Raw genomic sequence first — 25386 nt, 5'->3', positions numbered from 1 at the left:
GTGCATATTTTGCATTTTTGTGAGTCTGTCTTTCTGTATCAAATACAATTTTGTTCACTATTACTGTCATACTCTACATAGGCCCAATTTTTGAACCTTTCATGAAAAGGCAAATGTTTTTAACCCACATAATGTTATATAACCTCCAGAGTTTATTTTTTTGCCCCTGTCTGAAAGCTGAAACAGGCACTAAAATCGTCAGCGCCTGATCACGATCTCTCAATAAAACTTATTGAATTATTTGTATTTTTCACTGCAGCTGGAGATGGGAATGGTTGCAATATATAGTTTCATGTTATGCAGCACATTGCAGCAACTTTTGTTTTATTTTCCTACTGTACGGAGTATTGTCGATAAGCATATTATGAGACGGCGATGCCTACATATGTGTATATTTCTGTAAATATGTAATTCTGAACTATATGTAATATGGAAAGCAACTTTAATAAAGTCTGAAATGGTCTCTTAATTGGATTTGGTATGGTCTGTTTTTACCAATCATTTTCATATAATTAAGGCTACTTGCAATGTACAATTAGTCCATATCAACACCACTAAATGCATACTTGGGCTATTGTTCAAGGAGAGAGCAGATACGAGGGTTAGTTTATCACAGCCATTACTAATTTGCCATTTATATTAGGTTACTATCAATTACCACCTTTACTTTGTCAGCTCGAGCCTGACCTGCTGACCATGGTTCAGAGCCAAAAAATGTGGATGATTTAGTCATCAACGAGTCATTGAATTACAGCAAATTTTCCAATTCTGCTTTTAGGGAGGCATTTGCAGCGGCCGTCTTTTACGCTGTTATTCCACACGATCTGTCGATGTGGAACAGATTGGAAGAAACCTCTGTTGACATTTTGATCAGGAAACGCATCTCGGACCCCGTGACCGCTGACCTCCAATCAGACGCCTCTATTCGGACGGCCATGATTTGGCTTGGGACGCGTCCGCATACGTAACGCAACCTTTATCGCGTCCTCGTCGCCTTTTCGCAAATCACAATCACCGGCGTCGTCGGATAAACTTTATCACCCAACGTATTCGTCTGTGACTACACATCTGTTGTTTGTATCGGGTAAAAATCGGTCATTACAAACGGGGAGGGGGGGGGGGAGTGTATAGCGAAGGGACCGCGCGAGAAGTGTTGGTACGGGTCCGCCGGCCTCGTCTGGAAGCGGACCAAACGGCTTTCTGCGCTGCCTTCTTGGAAGACTCCGCACGTTTTTAACCCGCACGTACCCCCGCCGACTCTCCTCCCTCCGGCGGACACACACGCACATAAACGCTGGCGTTTTCCAGAAAAAGGGGCTCAGTCTACGTTGCGAAGTGGGACGGACGCCGAGGACGCTGAAAGACGACCCCCACGGAGACATCTTGACCACCGTAAGTAGTCCGTCGTCTCTGCCCCCGATACGGCCGAGCGGCGCAGGCTGATAGCGGGTAATGGACGGGCGGTATTGTCCTTGACGTCCCGGCCGACTTGAAACGCGGCTGAGGCGCTGAAAATGGCACCAAAAAAAAACAAAATGTGTCGGCTTTCGAGCGTTATTTTGTTTGTTTGTTTGTTTGTTTGAAATTGTTAAAACAGACGGAGTTAGCCCGGTGGCAGGAGGGGTGTAGTCTGTAAAATCACGTTGTCTGGGATTGTTTACGTGCGGCCTCACGGTTTAGTCGCTGCCGTCTGCCGCCACAGTCTCCCGTTGCTGCGGTGCCGTTTTCTCCAGCAGTTGAACGCGGGGTCTGTTTTTCATCAAATTACACAAAACTGAGCGTTTGTCCGGTTTATCTAGGCAACTAACAACCCCCCCCCGCCCCCGCCCCCTGCTGCATGAGTTAGACAGGGATGTTCGATGGCACACAGAACCTGGCTGGCTGTACAGGCCTGCCTGCCTCTGTGTGGTGGACCGGCTGTCATTAGGATCTCTCTGGAGGGTCTCATCCACATGCAGGAGAAGAGGATCTGCGGTGGGGGTTTTTCCCCTACTTGTCATTCTACCTCATTTAGGCTGCGATGACTTGGGAGAAACTCCAGCAACACAGCCACCTCATGCACCCTCTTTTATTATAGATGAGTTGAGAATTAAGCAATGCCCTTGATATCCACTGTTATCACCAATGCGTTTTCATGAAACGTTAATGAGGACATAACGTGAACTTACAGCCGGGTGCTGTCGTGCAGACTGCGGTTTAGGAGATTGGTAGCTGGGGCCTAATGCTGAAGTGGTTTGGATATACTTTCACCCTACCACAATATGCTGTGTTTCAGTGGTCATAAGGCAGCTGGGCAGGTATAACTCGTTTTGTCCAGATAAAGGGGTTAGTGGTACACTCTGCCTGTACACCTGTTTAACTTGCACTCAGTTTTATTACACTTGTCATTTGCCTTCGCTCCTCAGTTTGGCTAATGTTTATATGGCCCTTCTCGTGGCCTTGAAGCGGACACGCACCACGTCTTTGCACAATGTTGTAAGAATTTGTCTTCAAGTTGGAGCTGGAGGAAAGAATTGAGACTTTTTTTTTTTTACAATTTCTGTTCATCCCATTCCTGGTTTTAGGGCCCACATCTGTCGCGGCAAGTTTGTCTGTACTGTGTCGTGTGCCTATACATTCAGATATCCCGGCAAGAAGAAGCTGTCCCATTTACTCCATGAGACCACACTGACTTCAGCCCCACAGATGCTGAGAGAATGTAAACATGCTATTGACGGATGTAGTTTAAAGCGGCATTAACCTCGAAAGGCATCTATTTTAACTTGGTTCAAAGTGTTGGACAACCTTAACATTTTTCAGACAGTTTATCACAGGGGTGGGCAATCTTGTCCAGAAAGGGCCGGTGTGGGTGAAGGTTTTTGTTCCAACCAAGCAGTTGCACACCTGGTCCCACTAATCACCCCGTCGAGTCTTTGCTGAGGAACATGATTAGGAGACACAGGTGTGTAACTGCTTGGTTGGAACAAAAACCTGGACCCACACCAGCCCTTCCTGGATAAGATTGCACACCCCTGGATCAGAATCACGTTTATTGGCCTTGGAGGTTTGCATATACATGAAATTTTACTCCGGTTAGAATAACAACACAAGAATCTTCAGATATATACATAAGGATTGATTATACACAAGTGAAATAAGGGGTGATAAAGTGTAACGGTGCAGCGAATATATATCAGAGATGCTGAAATAAATGTTAGCAGGTTACTTGCATACATGCCTGAGGTTTATTCTTTATCTCTTGGATATTTAAAGGAATAGTTCCGAATTTTTTTAAGCGTATCCCTATTTTATGCTCATTGCTCATGTAGTACATTGGTAGGTTGCGTTTTCACAGTCAGCCATCCTTTTCTTCGTACTGGATGAACAGCTTTGTCTGGCCATCTACAGTTCCATGCAAAGAATGGGGGACAAATCCACAATCTTCCATTCAGTGCAAAAGAAAACAGAAAACACTCCTGTTCGGTCCAAGCTAACGTGATGCTACAGCGGTTGATCATAGCCAGTTGGAGTAGTGATTTACGTTTGGTTTCGGCCGTTCCTACCATGTTAGTCACCGGCAGAGGTCACTCCGCTGTGGTGCAGCAAAGCAAACACTAAGAGGGAATTAAACAATAAAAACTGAAAATTTTGGCAACATGTTAGCTTTGGCTAAACCGTTGAGCCTTTTTTTTTTGCACCGAATAAGTGTTGTGGATTTGTGCACCAATAATTGCATTGAACGTTGACGGCAACCTGGAGCTGTGTGTCCAGTATGAAGAAAAGGATGGATGACTGTGAAAATAAAACCTACCTATATACTACAGGAGCGATGCCTCTTCCATCTGATGTTGTCTAGTTACTGAGTTGGCCGATTTCTTGGTGGGCCAGCGAAATGTCGGAGCAGAACTTGCAAAAGCATTCGCCTTGCTTTGCTGTGATTTGCAAGAGCAATCTGAGTATATAAAGCCGGCCTCTCCTCTCAAAGAGCAAGGCACATTGCCATAAAATGAGTATTTTACCATAGGTTTTACCGTGGATTCATCCAATTACTGTGTCACATAGTCCAAACTTATTTTATTGCTCTAACCTCCTTTCGAACCTCAAAATCTGTTATATACACACACACACACACACACACACGTGTAAGGCCTTCAGTCAGTCAATCATTAAAATACAATTAAAAGTGTTAAAAGAAATTAAGTTGTCCCTTCCAATTTGCAATTCAGTTCCAACAAAATCACTTTGCAGAACTTCATCTTTACGTCCTTTACAAATAGCTGTGAAATGTTAACGGTAAAAATATCATCACCTATGGCGTTGGCACCATCGATACCACGTCGAGGGGCGGGAGTATTTTATTATCGTCCGGGGTTATTAGTTCCCCGCCCTGCTGACAGGAAAGGATGTGTGTTCAAAGGGAGATCCAGTATTTGACTTGTAGTTCAGAAGAACTGAGAAGGCGACTATTCTGTGACGAAGGTGTTATTTCATGCATCATGGAAAACGACACCATCTAGAGCTTATGATGTAGCGGTTGCAGTGATGCATTGTGGTAGCTGATAAAATTGGTTCACAGTGACCTCTGACTTGTGTGCTAATATGACAAGACGTATGGGTGTGTTGTGGTTTGCTCAGAAGCCAAGTCGGGCATAGTCCTTTCACCTTCATAGATGTGCCTCCTCCACTTCATTAGCGGAGAGAAAGAGGTTGTGTAAGGTTGGTCGGCAAGCTCTCCGGACCATGTCTACAGGCCAACATCTGTAAGGGTGACGCACTGGAGTGATGCAAGAGTGTTTGACAAGGGCAATCTCTCTCTCTCTCTCTCCTTCTCTACCTCCCTCTCTCACAGACACATACAGAATCTCTCGCTTCCTTTTTCACTCATGCATTTTGAATGATCCCAGAGGGGTCTGCCAACAATTTCCTGAAACACCGTGTCAAGGCCAGAGGCACTGTAAGGTGAAGTATCCAGTCTTCTTGATTGTCCTGTCGGAACGGTTGGCACGGCACGGCACATCAAAGATGGCTGCCTTCGCACGCCACACTGTATATAGGACATTTTGTGCAAGTGTAGTATTGACAGAACTATTGAAGTAAGCTAGCTGCTGTTAATCTCTGAGCAGAAACCAGGCCGTTCATCACATCTTTAGCGCCAGAATTACCTGCTGATCACGATAAGGTTCTCCAATTTACTCTTAAAGCATAGGCTGCTTCATGTGTGGCATGTCTTTAAAGGGCATTCGTTGATCCTTTGAATATTTGAAAATAAGTGCATGCATTGTTAAACAAATGGGAAAAAAGCTAAGAAGCATGAAGTAATGGTAGTTTTTCCAAGTTGTTTTTGCAAAATCTGTGGTATGTATGTTCAAGTGAACAACCAACAGACTCTGACAGCCTTTGTGAAGTCATGCAGACAAACATGTTTTGCTCCTGGCGAATGTCTGCACAGGGAAATGTGGTGTTTGATGAAGGCGGTAGGAGTAAGTCTTTCTTGACCGGTGTATTAGTATTGGCTCGCTGGGGCCACATCGTAGTACAATATACCTCTGAGTAAAAAAGACTGGTTGTGGAGAAGATCCCAGAATAATTGCACCCTTTTTTTCCCCCCAAAACTGTTGTTGATAACTCCACCTGGAGACATGTTAAGTGATTGTTGAGTATAACTGCCTCCATTAATCTCCCCCCCCCCCCCCCCGTATCCATATCAGGCTGCAGAACCAGGAAAAAAGTAAAGCTCTGCTGCAGAGCGATCCAGAGTTGAACGTATGAGGTTGCTGTTTTGAAATGCTGAGTTGTAATGGCTGATTCAATAAGCTAGACATCAGAGGAGACGCCTAAGCGACGGTGTGATTTGCAAGATAAGACCTCAGGTGCTTCTCATAGATTCAGTATTGCCTGTGGTGCAGTAGTCCAGAGCTGGGTTAAGAGTACACAGGATTTTTTTATTTTCATATGATTGGTTTTACATAGTCCGTATGACACAACACAGGTCATAGTTATGGAAGATTGACAAGGAATCTGATCATGGATTGATGCTACACCGGTTCCGTCCATTGACCTGCGTATGTGCATGTTGGGTAGTCAGCGGAGTTTGTTTGTTTTTGTGTCTTTGCGTTTCTCATGTATGCAGGCCTTTGTATTCATTCAAATTAATGTGCCGGTGTCATGTGGTGAGCTGCCTGTAGTGTTACGTAGTTGCTGGGCAAATTTTTTTTGCTTATTTTTTGATATGAAGTAGAAGGTATGATATCCCCCCTTGTTCACATAAAATATTTACCTCATGGTGCTGTCAGCCCTAGATGTCACGGGGAAGGCTGGGTATATTTAGACTTTTTTTTCCCCCCTGTACAGATGGCGGGTCTGATAGACTACATCAGAACTGCTGCGAGCTCTAGCTAAAGCAATACTTGGACACCTTTTTTTTTTAGTTGGGGTCGACGCGTTTCATACTCTATAAAGTAATTTATTCGAAACTGGGAGCCTTTTAATGATTATATAATAGCGTCTTTTAATCCAGGTAAGGAGATCACAGAAAATTGAATCAGTTCATCTGGACACAACGTTTATTGACAGAGAAACGTGTCATCACTCATCTAAGTGACTTCTTCAGTCTCAACTGACTGTAGGTATCCCCACCTATAAACAATAGGGGCAAGTGGCATAACAGTGAAGAGGGAACGACCATCCCTGAACCGGGGGCGGCTAAGCGTACATCAGTCGCCATCTTAGGGCCCTGACACAACAGGCCAATGGTCGGCTGTCAGCCAATGTCGGGCCGTCGGTGAGCATCTGTGACCCTAGTTTTTGCGGTGTGTCCCGCACCGTCGACATTAGTTGGACCCCTGTCGGCAGCTTTGCGGATGATTCAGCATGTTGAATCAACGGAGCCCGTCGGTGAGAGAGATCACTCTGATTGGCTGTTCAGCTTAGTGAATCAGTGCAGAACGTACATGCTAGTTGGCTGTCGGCTGTAGTCTTTGCAGTGTGTTCAAGTGCTACTTTTTGGCCCAGACGGCAGGTGACGTGAGGCGACGCAACAGTTGGCCTTTGTCGCCGCTAGTCGGTTTGGTGTGTCTGGGCCCTTACAATGCTGTAATTGCAACCATTCCCCAATCCTCTGTGAATAGTACACATGGCCATTGAAACTCTAGTTAATAGTCGCGCCCATATTTGCATATGAAACTGGTGGTTGGTTTCGGTCATTATACCACTGTATTGTTTATAAGGGTGGGGATACCTGCAGTCAGTTGAGACGGAAGAGGTCACTTAGATGAGTGATGAAACATTTCTCTCAATAAATGTTGTGTCCAGATGAACTGATTCAACTTTCTGTGATCATTTAATAGCATTTTGATGCCTCAGTGTTACTACTGATGCCCAAAATCAATATGGTATCAGTTATAGAAGGGAGGAATGTGTTGCCATTTGTCTCTACCAGTCCTCCATGGTAAACCTGCCGCAGATCTTTCCTTTGCAGTCTCCTTTTTAGCCAGGTGTGGATGGAGCATTATTGAAAAGACAACGTGAAGAGGGAAAAAAAAGATCTCTACATGTGCTACCTCTTAATAGAGCCTGAGTGACGTATTGTAGGTCCCAAGTGATTACAGCATAATAATTAATTTTGGGGGCTGTATGAAAACTTTGACTTTCACGGTGAACTTAACCCAACTGCCGGCGGTGCTCATTGAGTAAGTTATGTCTGCTCTAACTCAGTAGGCACCAGATTAATTCCATTATATAACATTACCAAGTCTTAAGTAGGTTAGGAGTGAAAATGAAGGCTTTATAGTAATCCAGAGCTTTAGCACGTCTGGGTAAAGACCCAAAGATGGGATGTGTGGCGATTAAAATGCCCACCTTAATTATTCTGGGGTAATCGGAAACAAAGGCATCTGAATTTTCCACGGGCCTTTTATTTATTTATTTATTTTTGTACGATATACAGTATATATATCGACCCCATCTACAGCAACCTGACCACCTCCCCTGCCCTTGTCAAAGTTCTCCCCTGTGTCCTCAATGGAGCTGTCCAACCTTGCGATAGGAATGAGAAGCTCCACTTGTCTTCTGGACCCCATCCAATCTTATTAAGGACCATTTCCCAGCTATCTCCTCACTCATCACAAAAATCATTAACTCCTCATTCAGCTCTGGTTCAATCCCCCATACACTGAAACTGTCTGCTGTTACCCCCATCCTCAAAAAACCTGGACTCAACCCTGATATCATAAGCAATTTCCGGCCCATCTCCAGTCTCCCCTTCCTGTTAAAAATACTGGAACGTGTTGTTGCCTCCCAACTTAAAGCTCACCTCACCTTTCAACGATCTCTTCAAACCATTTCAATCTGGTTTCTGCTCGCAGCACAGCACAGAAACGGCCCTCCTTAAAGTCACTAATGACCTCCTCTCCTCAGTCTCTTGCCATCTCAGCATTCTCATCCTCCTCGACCTCACTACAGCTTTTGACAACATCGACCACACCATTCCTCTCTTCCACCTTGAATCCTACCTCAACATCACTGCTCCTGCCCTCTCCTGGCTAAATTCATATCTTACAAACAGACAATGGTTCATCAGTATCAACAACTGCACCTCCTTCACTGCACCTCTGTCCCAAGGCATCCCCCAGGGTTCGGTGCTTGGTCCTTTCCTGTTCATGCTTTACATGCTCCCCCTTGGTAACATCATACATTGTCATGGTGTCCACTTCCACTGCTATGCCAATGATGTCCAGCTCTACTAAATCCATCACTACTACAACTGCCTCACTGAAATTAAATCATGGATGTAAGCCAACTTCTTCAAACTAAATTGTGGCGAATCTGACATGATCATTATCAGCCCCAAATCCCTTACTAAAACCACTCACAACTTCTGCCTCACCATCAATAACTCCACTCTGTCTCCCTCCCCACACATGCGCAACCTCGGAATTATTTGACAGCAACCTCTCCATTGAATACTATGTCAATCAAATCATCAGAACTACCTTTTTTTCTACCTAAAAAACATAGTTCATCTCTGCCCATTACTCTCCTCTGCTGCTGAAACTTTGATCCATGCCTTAATCACATTCAGAATTGACTACTGCAACAGCATTCTCTATGGCTCATCGTCCAAAGTCCTAAACAAACTCCAGTACATGCAAAACTTTGCTGCTCGCCTGCTCACCCACTCCCGTGACCACATCACCCCTGTCCTCCAGAACCTTCACTGGCTCCCTATCCCACAACGGATCCTATTCAAAGTCCTTCTCCTCACTCACAAAGCCCTCCATTACCAGGCCCCCCCCTACCTACCCGACTTTGTCCGCAACCATACTGCTTCCCGCAGCCTTCGCTCCTCTGATGCCAACCTCCTGTCTCCACCACACAGTCGCCCCAAGCACCCAACTTGGGGCGACAGAGCCTTCTCCAGAGCTGCCCCCTCCCTCTGAAATTCTCCCAAAACACATCAGAGACCGCACTGATCTGTCCACGTTCACATCATTAATCAAAACTAGCCTTTTCAGAATTGCTTTTAATGTGATCAGTGTTGTGTTATATGTTTTTGGTATGTTGCTTTTATGTTTATTTTCACTTATGTAAAGCATCTTTGAGTACCTTGAAAAGCCCTCTATAAATGTACCATTATATTATTATTATATTGTGCCATCCAGTTCCATGATTAAATAATATAGTGGGAGCAACTATCTTGGTAAGTTGAGTATGGGGCATGTTCCCCTACCTTACCTTCATTGGCTAATGTCCGCCAGCTTTCTTTGGCTATCATAGTCTTGATCTGAGAGAGAGAGAGAGAGAGAGAGAGAGAGAGAGAGAGAGAGAGAGAGAGAGAGAGAGAGAGAGAGGGAAAACGCACCTGCGCATTTAGCCCATTTACACTCTGTCATTGAGACTGACACACAGGTGGTTTAATGTAATCCGTTCCACGCCAAAACTAATTAGGCATTTAACACCAATACATGATTATTTTTTTAAACCTCCGGAGGTAAGGCTGTTGAGTACAGTGGAATTGCTGAGGCTGATCAAGTTGAGGGAAACTTTTGTCTTTGAGAGGAGAAAACCTTGTGATATCAATTTCGCCCTACTTTTCCTTGTTCTTGACCCTCTGTCTTATTTTCAAAGATGAATTCCTGTTGTTGTGAAAGTAACACTGTTTTCCTTAAATCGTGACAAGTTGACATTTTGGAGATGTAATCGGTGGTATGTTTTTACTCTACCAAGGTCACCGTGGAGGTTCTTGGCTGTTTGCATTTGTATTCTGGATAGCAGCACATGTCCTTGGTTGAATTTCAAGATACTAACTTCTAAACTTGAGTCAGATGGTCCTTTTAGCCTTGTCGTGTGTCACCCTGCAATCACGTCTGTCTCGGATGTCAATCAGATTTCTGTTATATTGGTCTCGGGTAGCGATGAACCGAAGAAGACCCCAGTAGAATTTTCCCAGGGCCAAACGTCTGTATGAAGGGACATGCTGAACACTTAACGAAACAAAGCCACTTGGATTTCAGCCCCCCCCCCCACGTACTGTAGAAGAGTTTAGATCGACGGGGCGGCATGGCTCAGGAGGTAGAGCGGGTCGTCTAGTAATCTTAAGGTTGTTGGTTCGATACCCGGCTGCTCCAGAGAATGTGTTGGAAGTGTCCTAGAGCAAGACACTGAACCCCTAACTGCTACTGATGAGCAGGTTGGCACCTTGCATGGCAGCCTCCACCATCAGCTTATGAATGTGTGTGTGAATGTGAGGCATACACTGTAAAGCTCTTTGAGAGGTCAGTAGACTAGAAAAGCTCTATGTAAGTGCAGTTCATTTAGCGTCCCTCTGAAATGGAGATGGGGTCGGCAACTGCAGAATTGGACTAGATTGATACTCGGTATTGGTCAATGCTTTAAGAATAGCATCTGGGGTCACTTTCAGCAGGGGGATTTGTCTCTTCTGTCACTCAGATTCCTTCTTAACCGACTCTTGTTGTTTTGGCTTGGAGTCTCAGGTCTCTGGCAGCATATGACCTTTTTCCGCCCTCACGTAGACCTTTTTCTATTGAATGCCAAATAACATTTCTGGCACCAAATAGAGCCCCAAGTGCCATACCCGAACTTTACCTCTGGAGGGAGGGAGGGAGGGAGGGAGGGAGGGGGAGAGAGAGAGTGAGAGAGAGAGTAAATATGTAGTTCCCAGCTCAGGATTAGCAGTCACAAGTTAGGTCAAATCCTGATCTGGCCTGCATGCTTAAGGCCTCGGAGCCTATTGCAATCTCAGAAACCCTTTTTTCTTCCTTCCACTTAGAAGAGTCATCGACAAACCTTTCACAATTATTTGCAACATGCACAGGCCGTCTGAATGTGTATGAATCCATTGCTGGATCTCACAATTTGTCTTTTTTTGGGGGGGGGGGGGGTAAATCACTCTGTTCCCATGTCGTAAACTTTCCTTTTTTTCCTCTACATCTGTAGTCATCACAAAGGCATCATCAATAGGAATAACTATAGCCATGTTGACATCATGCAAATAATCTTTCGGAGGTATTAATCCTTAGCAGGAAACGACGTGAAACAAAGGCCAGTTCCAAATTACAGGTTTAATGCCGGAAATTACAGGTTTAATACGTCCTTGAAATACAGTAAAACTATGTGGGGTTGCACCGTCTTGAAGTGGCAAGGTTAACTTGTTGATTCCCTCTGCAGACAGGACCTTGGGGCTGCAAGTTGCTTTGGACACAAACTTCCACCAAACGGTAAACAGAAGGCAAAAATGCCCCCTTGTAGCACGCCCTGCAGTTTAAAATGACTGGTATAGTCGATTTACTGCGAAACCACGAGGTTTTCAGCGTGCTCGGATGAGAAATATAATGGTTGTCCATCTTCCCTGACAGGGGGTTAGGGGGTTCTCACATCTCCTATCCTCAACGCTGTGTCGTGTATACCAGCCACATTGCAATGTTAATTATTGTAATTATGTGTGTACATGTGTTTGTCAGGCGTTGTGCGGCTCAGACATCAGCCTACAGCTACCGTCCTGTGTGTTGATACCCATAACACTCCATGACATTCTCTTCACACCGCGGCAAAATAGAACCCAAACGCTGTCATACGACTCGAGGATGCTTCAGATGACCGGGACGGTGAACTGCGCCCCCCCCCCCCCCCGCTCCTTATCCTCGTTACTGTCGCTGGTGTCTTTATTTTGACTCTGGCGTCATCTAATGCGTCAAGAGTGGTGACTTATAGATTCAAATCACAGATGGAATTTGCAGCGACATGACCGTTTGCTCGCCGCACTCATACTTGTGGTATTGATTTATCGCGGTGCTATCGGTTTTACTGCATTGTGATGTCTTCACTTTGAAACCATACGGGATTTTTTTTACCCCCACCCCTTCAAATTGGAGAACAGTGCTTTTCACTTGAAGTCATGTGAAAAGTACAGTACAGTGTATTCACTGTAGTGTGCTGGGATTGAATATTGAATATTCTCTATGAGTAGCACAAGATTTGCTGAGCTTCTGTGTACAGCTTGAAAAGTTAATTGCACTATTTCTGTGACGACCTTCTTCTTCTGCCAGGCTGATATCTTCTTCTGCCAGGCTGATATCTTCTTCTACTTCTGCCAGGCTGATGTGGTTCGGTCAGGATCATTCAGCTAGCACACTGAAATAACTCTTCGCCAAATTTGTCTTGATAAATGACATGCATTCATTGGCACGTGACTGATGTGAATGTTGCTGGAATGGGGGACTCTGTCGTTGTTGTTGTTGTTTTGGTTTGTTGTTGTTGTTTTCCTAGTTTGTGTTTTCAGTCAGCGGATGCCCTCCTCCATAATGTAATGCCGCAGCCCTTGTCTGTTCTGGAGGCTCTGGTGTCAGTAGGGCCGCGGTCATCTGTCAAGTTCTCGAGCGTTCCCAAAGTGCAGAGCTCTGCTGTGTGAGTTTAGGAGCTGGACTCGAGATGACTTTGGAATGTGGTCCCGAGGTGCGAGAGGAATCGTGAATGACAAATACAGTCATCAGCCATTCTCTCTCTCTCTCTCTCTCTCTCTTTGTGTGTGTGTGTGTCTCTCTCTCTCTCTCTCTCTCACACACAGCAGGCGTTATTGAGTTGACATACCAACTGGTTGAAGTCAGAGCACTGTGTCGACCAAAGAGGTTTAGAAAACCGCCAACGCTGGACATAAAGTTCACTGTTTTGTGGCGAGGACAAGTGGACTCGCGCCAGCCGCTCATGTTCTTATTTTTAACAAAAACAAACAAACAGCATATTCTCTGGGCAGAATTCATCAGTGGCTGAGACGCTAACTTTTTTTTTAATTCTTTTTTTTGAATGATAATTAGATTTGTTGTCATTTTTACTGCGGGAGTGCTGCTTAATGAGATTCTACAGCAGAGATTGATGGGTAAACTGGAGGACAGACATGGGCTGGACAGACAGACAGATAGATGGATGGATTGCTCGTTTGTTGGTTTAATTAGAGAGGAAATCTTTTTCTATGGCCTGTGTGTGTGTGTGAAATCCTTTAGCATCAATCTGCTGTTTACCCTGATTTAAAGGAAACACAGCAGACGGTTCAAGGTTTTGAATACGACACACACAGGTTGGCTCACATAAGCAAAGAGAACCTGCCGAACACGGTTGTCAGTGTTTGGCGGAGGGGAATGAGAAGACGGGGAATCAAACCTTAATCCATAACGTCGCATGCGGTCGCCTGCCGCAAGATTAGTCTGCCAAATTAAGCTCCGCCGCTGCCGGTCCATCCGACGTCTCACTGACCGCTCCTTCATTTTATTTTCCTGTGTGTGTGTTTGTGTTGCCCAGGTCCTGAGACGAGTGTGTGTGTCTAGCCACCATGCCGCTGTTTGGCAAGTCCCACAAGAGTCCGGCGGACATCGTCAGGACCCTGAAGGAAAACATGGCTGTCCTGGTCAAACAGGACAAGAAAACAGACAAGGTAAAGGGGAGGCCTCCGTCTGTCTGTGTGTGTCTTTTGTCTGTGCCTTTTTTGTGTCTCTCTTAACTGCGTCTGCCTCTCTTATGAACCTGAGCGCCACGTGCCTCCATGTTTGTGTGTCTTTTGAGTGTCTTTGAGTCTTGACGGCTCCCTTTTGTCTCGGTCGTTGTGTGTCTCTGTGTGTAGCTTACTGAGATTGTGCTCGCACTCGTCTGGATATCATCAAACCTGATTTGTCGAACAGATAAATATTTGGACAGACGTTAACCTGGAGGGAACTGGTTGAAATGACAGAACGGACTTGAGGCAAAAAATATGTTGGACATTTAGGGTTTTTTTTTGTAGTTTGGGCTGTTCGTCCATTCTCTCATACAGGTGACAGCTATGAGGATAACATGTAGACGGTATAACTTGTAAATGCTTACTCAGACTTGTGAACATTCATTGCACTTTATAAGTGTGTATGGAGACTCATGAACATGTATCTCAATGTAAATGTGTACTTACACCTGAAATTGTAAATGGACTTTTGTGAACGAGTGGAATATGTCAATGCGTGGTCGGTCTCAACGGATGGATAAAAAAAAAAACAATTTTCAGTTCCACCATATGCGCTTCTCAGCAGGCTGTCTTTTTTTTTACATTTGACTTTTGTCGGTCCTCTGCAAATCTAAGCTCTGCGAAATTTGTGTGGCGATCTGTAAACGTGAGCCACTTTTCAGAATGGAAAACGGTCGTCTGGTCGACTCCCAACAGCACACCTCAGTCAGACAGAGAGACGTGAACACGGAGCCGCGACTGCTGCAGGGAATTTATTGTTGCAGCTGGCTGTGTAAACCAGCAGCCATACCAACATGGACCCTGGCTCTGCTGCGTGACAGAAACTAAGCAGGTATGGGCTTGGCTAGTACTTGGATGGGAGACCTGCTGGGAAAATGAGTTGCTGCTGGAAGTGTTGGTGGGCCAGTAGGGGGCAGTCTTCAACAAACAACAAAAATTCCAACGTCCCAGTGCAGTGACAGGGGACACTGTGCTGTAGGAGATGCCGTCCTTCGGATGAGACGTTAAACCGAGGTCCCGACTCACTGTAGTCATTAAAGAGCCCGTGGTACTTATCGCAAAGAGTAGCCCCCCCCCCCCCGTGTCCTGGCAAAATGCCCAACCTGCCACCTAATCATCCCCCCCATGTAATTGGCTCAATGATTCCTCCCTCTCCACCTCAAGCTGATGTGTGAGTGTTCTGGTGCAAAATGGCTGCCGAGCATCACCCAGGTGGTGCTACACCTTGGTAGTGGTTGAGGTGAGTTACCCCCTTCTCTGTGAAGTGCTATGGGCGTCTAGATAAAGCGCTATATAAATGTAATCCATTATAAACTTTTGCGTCTCTGTGGTTGGTTGGTAGGACCCCTCCCCCCATATCGCACTTCAACAATGATCCCAATGTTCGTTGGTTGTGAGCCGCGGCTGTGACAGACATTGGAAGTTGTTTATCTGTGGCTGCTTGATAACCACAGGGAGTTGAGACTTAATTAATCTTGAGAAAACTTTGCCCAGTTCTCCGCCTCTCCTAAATTAACCCTACTGAGAATATGTGACGCTGTCAATAAGAAATGGGTGCATCCAACTGCTGAATACCAAACTTCACTGTGACATTTTAGTAACGGAACAAATCTAGGGATCTAGCACGAGCTGGATGGCAATTTAGCTTTACAATACCCGATTCTGTGATATTTCAAATTAAACATGGCAGTAATTGGTCCACACAGCGCGTGGACCGTGAGAAACGTTTACATGATCTGCTGCAGTAATAAAAGGCCGGCGCTATATCCCACAGGGTGGAGGCGGGGGGGGGGTGGTGGTGATACCTGTCACCTGATAGGTTAGAGCTGAGGTTAGGTAGAAGTTAATCCGCTGCATCTCATCTGTCAATTGGGCGATAGGATCCCGCCCCTCTGTGCCTTCGGTTCTTCCGATCTAGCAACAGCCGCGATTTAAATTCCCTGCGGCAGTCCCAGTTCCATGTTGATGTTATTCTGTCTGATTGACTTGTGCTGATGAAGTCAACCAAACTAGACCGTTTCACATTGAGATGTGGCAGGGGACTGACAAAAGTCAAATGTAAAAAAAAACCCAACAGCCAGCCTATTGAGAAGTGCACTTGTAAAGGAACTGATAAATGTTGTTTCCATCCGTTGAGACCACGTATTTACAATTTCAGTACATTATCTCAAATACAGGCAGCCCAGTGGCGCAGTGGTTAGCGCGGTTGCCTCACACTAAGAAGGTCCAGGGTTCGAGACCTGGGGTAGTCCAGCCTTGGGGGTCGTCCTCTGTGTGGAGTTTGCATGTTCTTCCCGTGTCCGTGTGGGTTTCCTCCCACAGTCCAAAGACATGTAGGTCAGGTGAATTGGCTCTACTAAATTGTCCCTAGGTGTGAATGTGTCGGCCCTGTGATGACCTGGCAGCCTGTCCAGGGTGTCTCCCCGCCTGCCGCCCAATGACTGCTGGGATAGGCTCCAGCATCCCAGTGACCCTGAGAGCAGGATATGCGGTTTGGATAATGGATGGATGGATATTCACAAATCTGAGTACACATTTACATTGAGATACATGTTCGCACATCTCCATACAAATTCAAATAAGGAAATGCATGATAACGAGCCCGAGCACGCATTTGCAAATAATACTGTCATCATAATGGCCCCGTAGACAGGTAAAATACCACTAGAGAGCACCAGAGATATTTTGGCTGCAATTTTCCGAAGTACCCATGTTGTTCAATTCTTATATAGTCCATGTACTTGCTCAGTGTGACGTGTGTGTGCGCGCACACAGTATCCTAGCATTTGTATCTGAAGTGCCTGTGTGTATGTGGCCTCAGACTGACAGCCCTTTGCGAAAGTATAGAGTAGAACAGCCTGGCCCTGTCGTCTAATGACACTTCCCTGTCAAGACTCCTTCTCATCCCTCTCACTCAGACTCAGAGACGCTAGACTAGCCCAGGCTAAAGCCAGTGGCAGCTTTTGTCCTCCTCTGTCAAGCCTGGCATCCCCTTCCCTGGTGTCACCTGGACCCACTCTTAAGCAGAGGTGGCGGGTTCGCCTGGCAGCTCCTAACTAGTCGTTCACAGCTTTGATCCACTGCTGCAGCCCTTGAAAAAGATGGTGGAACTACAAACCTGTTGTGGGGGATCTGATCCTTCTGCAGAATAGTGTACATGTGTATATCCACAGTTCTACAAGGTGAACCCACGGCCCCATAAGTTGTGGTCTATTTGATGACGCAATACCGTTTAGACCAATTTTTTTTCCAATTACGCTGTTAAAAAAGGAAATTTCCGTTTATACATGTAAATCATACAGCAGACCTTTATAATAATTTTAAAAAGTGGCTTTCCAACACAGGGATCCCGGTTCGGATCCCCGTGTTGCCGCCGGCTTGGTCGGGCGTCCCTACGGACACAACTGGCCGTGTCTGCGTGTCCTGGTCGCTGCACTAGCGCCTCCTCTGGTCGGTCGGGGAACTGGGGGGAAATAGCGTGATCGTCCCCCTGGGGAAACTCCTGTCAGGTGAAAAGAAGCGGCTGATGACTCCAAATGTATCGGAGGAGACACGTGGTAGTCTGCAGCCCTCCCTGGATCGGCAGAGGGGGTGGAGCAGCGACGGGAAGGCTCGGAAGAGTGGGGTAATTGGCCAGATTGGGGGGGGGGTTGATTTAACAACTTTGCTGTGACCAAAGAAAATGCATGAATCAATTTTTTGAATTGATAGTATGTTACACTGAACTTCGCATTTGAATTTCCACTCCAGCCTCACCCGTGCCCCTGTAATATTTGTGTGAACCGTATTATTCATCAAGAGTCTTGAACGCTCACCAACCTCACCATTCAAATGTAAGCAATTCGTTGGAAAAGTCTGATTCCGAATCACTCCTGGTAGACAATTTGAGTATTTTTCGAGGACATAACCCAACATTTACAAGTAGTATCCAATAGTGGCTAAATACCCAAGACTGAACGGATCAGGAATTAAAGACCCAGGACACTTTCTGATTAGACCTCTTCTCAGGCCTGTGCACACTTTGTACCATACATACCTCAACCTCAGAAGAGGTTTAATCAGCTAAAGTAACCTAAAAACACCTGTGTGTGTGTCCTGGCTCTTTAAAATAATATTTTAAGTAAAAACAAAAATTCACAAATTGGTGAGAAGTAGTAGTAGGTGAATAGTGGTTCTCACAGTTGGCTCGTATTCACTTGCCTTCAAATTTACCCCTCCCCATCCCTTTTGCCCTCTCCAGGCGTCTGAGGAGGTGTCGAAGTGCTTGGTGTCCATGAAGGAGATTCTGTATGGGAGCAACGACAAGGAGCCGCACACGGAGACGGTGGCCCAGCTGGCCCAGGAGCTGTACAACAGTGGTCTTCTCATAAGCCTGGTGGAGAACCTCCAGGTCATAGACTTTGAGGTGAGGATGGATGAAAAGACGAATATAGATATTCACAGACAGATGGAGAACATCTTGGTTGTTTTCAGAGTTTTAATCAAACAGTAGGTTGATTGTGGAGGATGGTACAACAAAGTTCTGGTTCCAAAAAAAAAAATCGGACATATGAGTGAACATTTTGTTTTAGTGTTGCCCCGCCTGCTGCCCAATGACTGCTGGGATAGGCTCCAGCATCCTCATGACCCTGAGAGCAGGATAAGCGGTTTGGATAATGGATGGATGGATATTAGCTTCAGTAGTTTGCTTGTTATTTAGCTGGCCCTCACAGTACTTTGGGTCATGTCAGACTTAAGGGGAAAAACAAGGGTTTCTTGTGGAAAACCAGATTGTAAACAGATGAGAATGGATTGATGGACATGTGTATGTTTTAACAGGGCAAGAAGGATGTGTGTCAGATCTTCAACAACATCCTGAGGAGGCAGATCGGGACACGGAGCCCTACCGTCGAATACTTCTGTTCTCACCAAGAGATCCTCTTCATACTGCTGAAAGGGTGACACAGACATTAATAGATATACACACAAACACTCGCTAGACTGACATGTAGCCTTTGCCACCTTGAAGGTACCTCCAGCTGTTGGTCCAACGGGGTGAGATGTTAAAAACTGGCCATTAGACTAGTCAAGGTGGTACCATGTTGACACTACTGTTGCTACCCTTTACTGTGGGTTTTCCTTATTTTGGTGTTGACTGAGCAATATTCTCTGGCTCTGTCATGTATGCCATTTTTGACAGGGTAAATTACTATACACCTGTCATATCGCATCCGTCTTCAGGAAGAGTAGTGTGGCTAAGAGTGACAAGTGAAGCTGGCCATGTCAAATGTGCCATTTTAGGCTGTCAGCAAAACAAATCTCTGCAGGTTCTTCCAAAGAATGAGAAGTGGTTGTTCATTTACTACAAAAACCAAGTAGAAGTTAGTCAACACACAACAGTGTGCTCTGCTCATGTCCCTTACACTTCTCTCCTTACTGCCTTCTAAGCAAGATACAGTTCAATTCTGGATTGGGCAGTGAATAATAATGTGGGTGGGGGTCTGCTGCACCTACGGAACATCTTGTTCAGCTTTAATTAATTTAACAAAGTCAAACATTAAAAATTCAGGAGAAGTGCTTTCATTTTCACTTCAAAATACTAGTGTTGACAACCAGCATTGCACCAAAACCCACTTAATTCTCTCTCCCTCTCCTGCAGGTATGAGACGCCCCAGGTAGCCTTGAACTGTGGGATCATGCTGAGGGAGTGCATCCGTCATGAGCCACTGGCCAAAGTGGTTCTTCACTCCGACCACTTCCACAGTTTCTTCAACTATGTGGAGATGTCCACCTTCGACATCGCCTCTGACGCCTTCGCCACCTTCAAGGTACGTACTCCTGCGGCTATTTGTGTCACTCTTAAAAACTAACTCCCTTCAACTTCTGTTTATAATTAGCTGAAAATTTCATTTGGACAGCTTTTTTACTTTTATCTAGACAAGAAAAACTGAGAATGAAATTTTTCAGTTGGTTTGTAATGCCTTTGCATCATCGAATTGACATAATCTTATTCTTCTCTACACAGGATCTCCTGACAAGACACAAAGTCCTTGTGGCTGAGTACCTAGAACAGAACTATGACGCTGTAAGTAGCCTGACAGACACAAACAAGTTAAAAGAAATGCATGTAAACTAGGGCTGCCCTGAGTCTTTTTTTCAAGCTTTGGAAATTCGGCGCGTCATTCTAAATCAATTGGCCAATAAAATCAAATTAAGGCTCAACACGGGCGATGAATGCAATCGGTCATTTAATGGGAAAAGAACAGCAGAGTACTGAAAGAAAGAAATTGGACTATTATACCCTGTCTACACCACACGTGTTTTAGCAGTTCTTAGATGTCCACCTTGTGGGACAGATGCACGTCTCAGCTCAGTTTGTGTAACGTGCTCCATCTAGTGGCATAGGCACACGTGCTTAGTTTGCCAAGGTGCTTTATATATTAAAGCTCTGGAAATGTATCCGAATATCAAACCATTGAATGAGTTTTTGATCACTGGTATTCTGTAAAAAATGGCTGAGAATCCAGTTTGATGACTTGAATAGCAGCTCATTTTATTAGTCTTAGGTTCCAGCAATTGCCTAACACTTCTTTAGTAGGAAACATCTGTCCATCAAACATTTACTAAGTATACAAATTAAAGATGTAGTTGATGAACTAAAATATGAAACAGCCTCTGACCCACTGGAATGCAAAACTCTTAAAGTTCAAACAAGTGATGTTTGTTATTTGCAGGTCTTTGCTGACTATGAGAAGCTGCTACACTCTGAGAATTACGTCACCAAGAGGCAGTCACTAAAGGTTTGTCTTGGTTTCACAGAGCATTTACTTCTGACCTGGGGTCCATCTGCACTGTAATTAATGAGGAGAAGGCTGTTGTGTGGAGTTCAGGGAGGTAGTGAAGAGCTGCGCAAGCACTGCAGAAAGACAGGAAGGTAGACAATGAGACTGTAACAACTACAGAAGTATAAAGTTGAGCACCACAGATGCAATGTTTGCTTTGAGAATGTTGATGAACGAGATCGATTTGTGACAGAAGGGAAGGTTTACAAGATGGTTGTGAGACCAGCTATGTTATATGGTTTGGAAGTGGTACCGATTTTCAAGAACAAGGCTGATGTGCAGAACTGTACCAACTACAGAGGTATTAAGTTGATAAGCCACAGCATGAAGATATGGGAAAGAGTAATAGAAGCTAGGTGACGATTAGCGAGCAGCAGTATGGTTTCATACCACAGATGCGATGTTTACTGAGAAGGCCAGAAGGAGTTGGAATGACAGAGGGGGACAGTACCTGTGGAGTGGCCATTCCCATATTTAAAATGGGGGACCGGTGGATGTCGGACTCTTGCCAAGGCGAGGAGTGTGTCTGTTTTTGGAACCTCGTGGATTGCTCCCTCTGGGTAGACCGAGAATTCGTTGCTGGAGTGCCTTACTTAAGCTTGCTGCTGCCCGGCCCTAGAAAGAGAGAGTTACGTCAATGAGGGGTCAGAACGCAAGAGGGTCACTTAAATGAACTGCTTAGCTGCGATTTCTGCTAACTACGAACCAATATTTTCAGATTTTTACATTTATAGATATATTCTATGTGCATGTGTAAGAACATTAAAACTAATATTTTGTTTGGAACTATCCGGGGCTCCCATGATCCGCCATTGCTGATAAATAATTGGACCGTTGACGTAACTCTCTTACTAGGGCTCTGGTCTGGGTCAGATTGAGATCAGGGTCAGCAAGGTTGGCTGGAGGCCAACCCAGACGACACCAAAGGAAAAATTAACAGACCTACAGCAATGCCAGCCTGCTACCAAGACTTCCTCCAACATATGAACAATATACCGGCTACAAAGAAGAACCTGCCTGCGACAGAGAGTACTTATAATCCACTTAGCAGGACTAGTTTACATTGATCAAGATTGAAGACTCAAGGGCCAAAATGCATGAGCTTGAAACTACATGACAACAAGAACAATATTGATCATCCACAATGCAATTCCAGATGATAGATCTATCTTATTCATTGTACAGGGAAACATGAATGCTGTTACCTACTCCTTCATCTTGAAGTACAGAATCTCTGGAATGTGAAGGCCCAAGTCACAGGAGTCGTCTTTGGAACCAGACCTGCAGATCCATTCGCCTTACCTGCCTGGAACACAAAGAAAGTTTCAATCCATATCTGAGTGATCCTTATTCTTCCTAACCCCTTGTCTATCTGTTCTCCAGTTATTAGGTGAGCTGCTGTTGGACAGACATAACTTCACAGTGATGACGCGCTACATTAGCAAGCCAGAGAACCTCAAACTAATGATGAACTTGCTGAGGGACAAGAGTCCCAACATCCAGTTTGAGGCCTTCCACGTCTTCAAGGTACACACACTGCTCTTACTGCTATATTGAGCCCTAGACCATACATTACCGATTTTGGGATGCTAGTGTATTAGTTTGCACATTTGCACACCAATACGTTAGTATCCCAATGCTGAGATTCATAGGTCAAGCCTCGCATCCAGTTCAACTGGGTGTCACAGGGAACATAATTGACAAGTTTTACGTGAGGTTTTGGTGATTCTTGTATCAAATGTAATTTAAACTGCTAATGCAGTGAGAGTTTAATCTCACAAAAGATTTGCAAACTACTACACCAATAGCTGTATAGCCAAGGCTCAGCGTTTTTGATTTTATGTTTCCATGGATCCAAAAGTTGTTCATGTAACAATGTCCTCTTGTGGCATGCTGGATGGCTTTGAAAAATAAAAACGCTGAGCCTTGTGTATAGTATTGCTGATTTTAAAATGTCACTGACATTCTTAAGAACTACTCACCCGCTAAAAGGTATTGGTGTTAACACTTTGGTTCCAGCCAGGACTGCTGTAATCCTTACTGCCTGCTTTGCCCTGCTCCCATCCTCAGGTGTTCGTGGCAAACCCCAACAAGACGCAGCCCATCATCGACATCCTGCTCAAGAACCAGACCAAATTAATCGACTTCCTGAGCAACTTCCAAAAAGATCGCACAGACGACGAGCAATTCAACGACGAGAAGACCTATCTAATCAAACAGATCAGGGATCTGAAGAAACCGGCCTCCTAGAGAAACATCCTCTCCCTGCCCTTTACCTTAACTTTTTATTAATAGGAAGACATAGAAAAAAATACATTAACAATGGTTATTCTATTTTAAAAAAATCGTAAGGATGTTTTTTTTCTTCCCATCAGTTCTTTAAAGAATAGCTCTCAATCACTGATCCATTTATTTTGAATTTTTTATTATTTTTTAAAAATCTGTAGCGTGTAATTTCACAATTTATGGAGGTGGAGACAGTTGATTTATTCTGTTGGAGAACCAGTGGTTAAAAAACGTCCAACCTGGGAGAGACACGGTGAACTAGCTTTCAGTCACCGCGTGTAGACGTTAGCCAACTCCGTTCATTCAAACACAATGTACATACTGTTCAACTTTAGCTACCAAAATTCAAACAAGCGATGACATGAGGTATCATTCTGGACTTGTGAATTGGTTTAATTTTGCTTTTTGACCTATTAGAGACCACTTTTTTTGGTGAAACTGGTTGATAGCATTGCATGTGCTAATCAGATGGGGTTGAAATCTCTCAAAACGCATGTATTTTATGCCATTTAAATCCACGAATAGTAAGGCTGATACTGTGTACTATAAGTTTTATTTGGTGAAATTTCCATGACCTCAATTGGAATTAATTACCTAGCAGATATCACAAACATGGGAATTATAGAAGTCTTATTTATGTAAAGAGCAGTCATTTTTAATTGGCTTTCTTTCACTGGTTCTCTTTGGTGGTGGCTGGAAGCACTTTCTGCGTAATGATTTAAACCTTTTTGTAGATCTTAAAGCTGAATATTGTTGTCACAGGGCTCAATTGTAATTTTTTTTTAGTAGTTTCATTTTCTGTCATGTATATGATGTGTACATCTGAGATGAGTGCCATCGTAAGAGAAGTGAAGAATGAACAGAGGGCCCGTTGTTTGGGGTTCGGGTCAGCTGGGAGACGCCTGTTTGATTTTGGTTCAATGGCTTTTCTTTCTGTGTTGTAATGAATTCTTTGGCTATTTGTCCCGATTTTGGATTTGAGGTTGGTGTTAGTGTTGAAACAATACATTCAGAGGTGCCTTTTTGTTTTCCGGTATCTTTTTCTCCAGGGGGAGCTTAATTATTATGTTAATGAAAATATGCTCTGGCTGGAACATATTTGTTGTGATTAAGCAGTGAACCTCTTAACTCGTTATATTTGAGTTACGCTGTTGACGAAACGTTTTACTTTATCAACTTGTTGCACCTGATTGATTGCAGTTGTGCGTGGACCAGGGTTTGGGTTTCCCCTCTTTTTCCATTATTCCGTTACATCAGCCACAACCTCGCCAGGAAATGCACAGCGGACCGAGGCCCAAAGTCACACAAGAGGTCTTCAGAAGAATCCAAAGCTCACCTGTTTAAGAAAGAAAGGAGGAGCAGTTGGTGAAATTTAGCTGTGAAAATAACAAAAGATGTCGTTTAAAGACCATATGTTAAATGACAACAATAATAATAAAGACTTTAAAGATGATGGTTTTATAGCTGACATGTACATTCTGATAGACTGAAGACTTTTGACATGGGGCAAACAAAACTAAAGCGACTTTCATAATCCATGAAACAAAATACGGGTCTGTTCTGTGTTTACAATTTGATGTACGTTCATCTGACGTGTTATTTATATAAAAATTTATTTTCAGCTACCACATACTGTCCACAACAAGTAAAATGAGTAATAAACCAGCAGTGGGGTGCGATAAAGGTAATAACCTGTGCCCCCCCCTCCCCACCAGTCTGACAATAGACAGGAAATGAGTCTAGTGCCATTTTGGAATTTAACACAATGATAGACTTGTGAATAGCACATCTTCAAATTAGAATGCTACATGTTATATACTCTGGTACAAATGACTGAAAAATGGTAATCATGCCACTCTTCTGAGTCTTATGCTGTGACCATATTAAGCTATGTCAAACACTGCACAAAAAGACAAACGAGCTTCCCAGGTTTATGCTTTACATCTGCAGCTACGCTCCAGTCCAATTAACGTCATTCTTTCTCAGCGTGGCGGACAAAAGATTTGCTCCTCCGCGTGGCTTTGTCAGTGTCCTTGAAGCAGTTACAATTTGAAAACAACCACGTTTTCCACAATTGTACTAAGTTTTGTTTTGTTTTTCCATTGATTTGATGCAACTGTACCACAATCACAACAAAGACAGTAAAAGATGGAAATGAGCACGGTTCGTTCATTTGTCTTACTGGATGTTTCTGTAGCGTGTGTAGACTGTTAGTTCTCATGTTTTTGGGTTGAAAACAAGGGATTTCACCCGCCCTCCAGTTCAGATCAAAATCTTTCACCATCTTGACATACTTTT

At 44.3% G+C, this 25386-nt stretch overlaps 1 protein-coding gene across 3 annotated transcripts; it reads left to right on the top strand.

Moving 5' to 3' along the window:
- The first annotated feature begins 1005 nt into the window (after positions 1-1005).
- On the top strand, positions 1006-25246 carry cab39l (calcium binding protein 39-like). 3 transcript variants are annotated; one of them, XM_056301436.1, is made up of 9 exons: positions 1006-1392; positions 13789-13921; positions 18222-18386; positions 18800-18918; positions 19620-19788; positions 19986-20045; positions 20695-20760; positions 22186-22329; positions 22873-25246. In XM_056301436.1, exons 2-9 carry the CDS (start codon positions 13820-13822, stop codon positions 23050-23052), a joined length of 1005 nt encoding a protein of 334 aa, XP_056157411.1. In that variant the 5' UTR covers positions 1006-1392; positions 13789-13819; the 3' UTR covers positions 23053-25246. The 3 variants fall into 3 exon arrangements, with proteins under 3 accessions (XP_056157411.1, XP_056157412.1, XP_056157413.1); XM_056301437.1 differs by lacking the exon at positions 1006-1392 and adding an exon at positions 4830-4938; XM_056301438.1 differs by lacking the exon at positions 1006-1392 and adding an exon at positions 14644-14813 and having other exon boundaries at positions 13791-13921.
- Positions 25247-25386: the final 140 nt, after the last annotated feature.

The sequence above is a fragment of the Lampris incognitus genome, chromosome 21, assembly GCF_029633865.1.
Source record: "Lampris incognitus isolate fLamInc1 chromosome 21, fLamInc1.hap2, whole genome shotgun sequence".
Lineage (NCBI taxonomy): Eukaryota > Metazoa > Chordata > Actinopteri > Lampriformes > Lampridae > Lampris > Lampris incognitus.
This window is presented reverse-complemented; position numbering and strand designations above follow the sequence as displayed.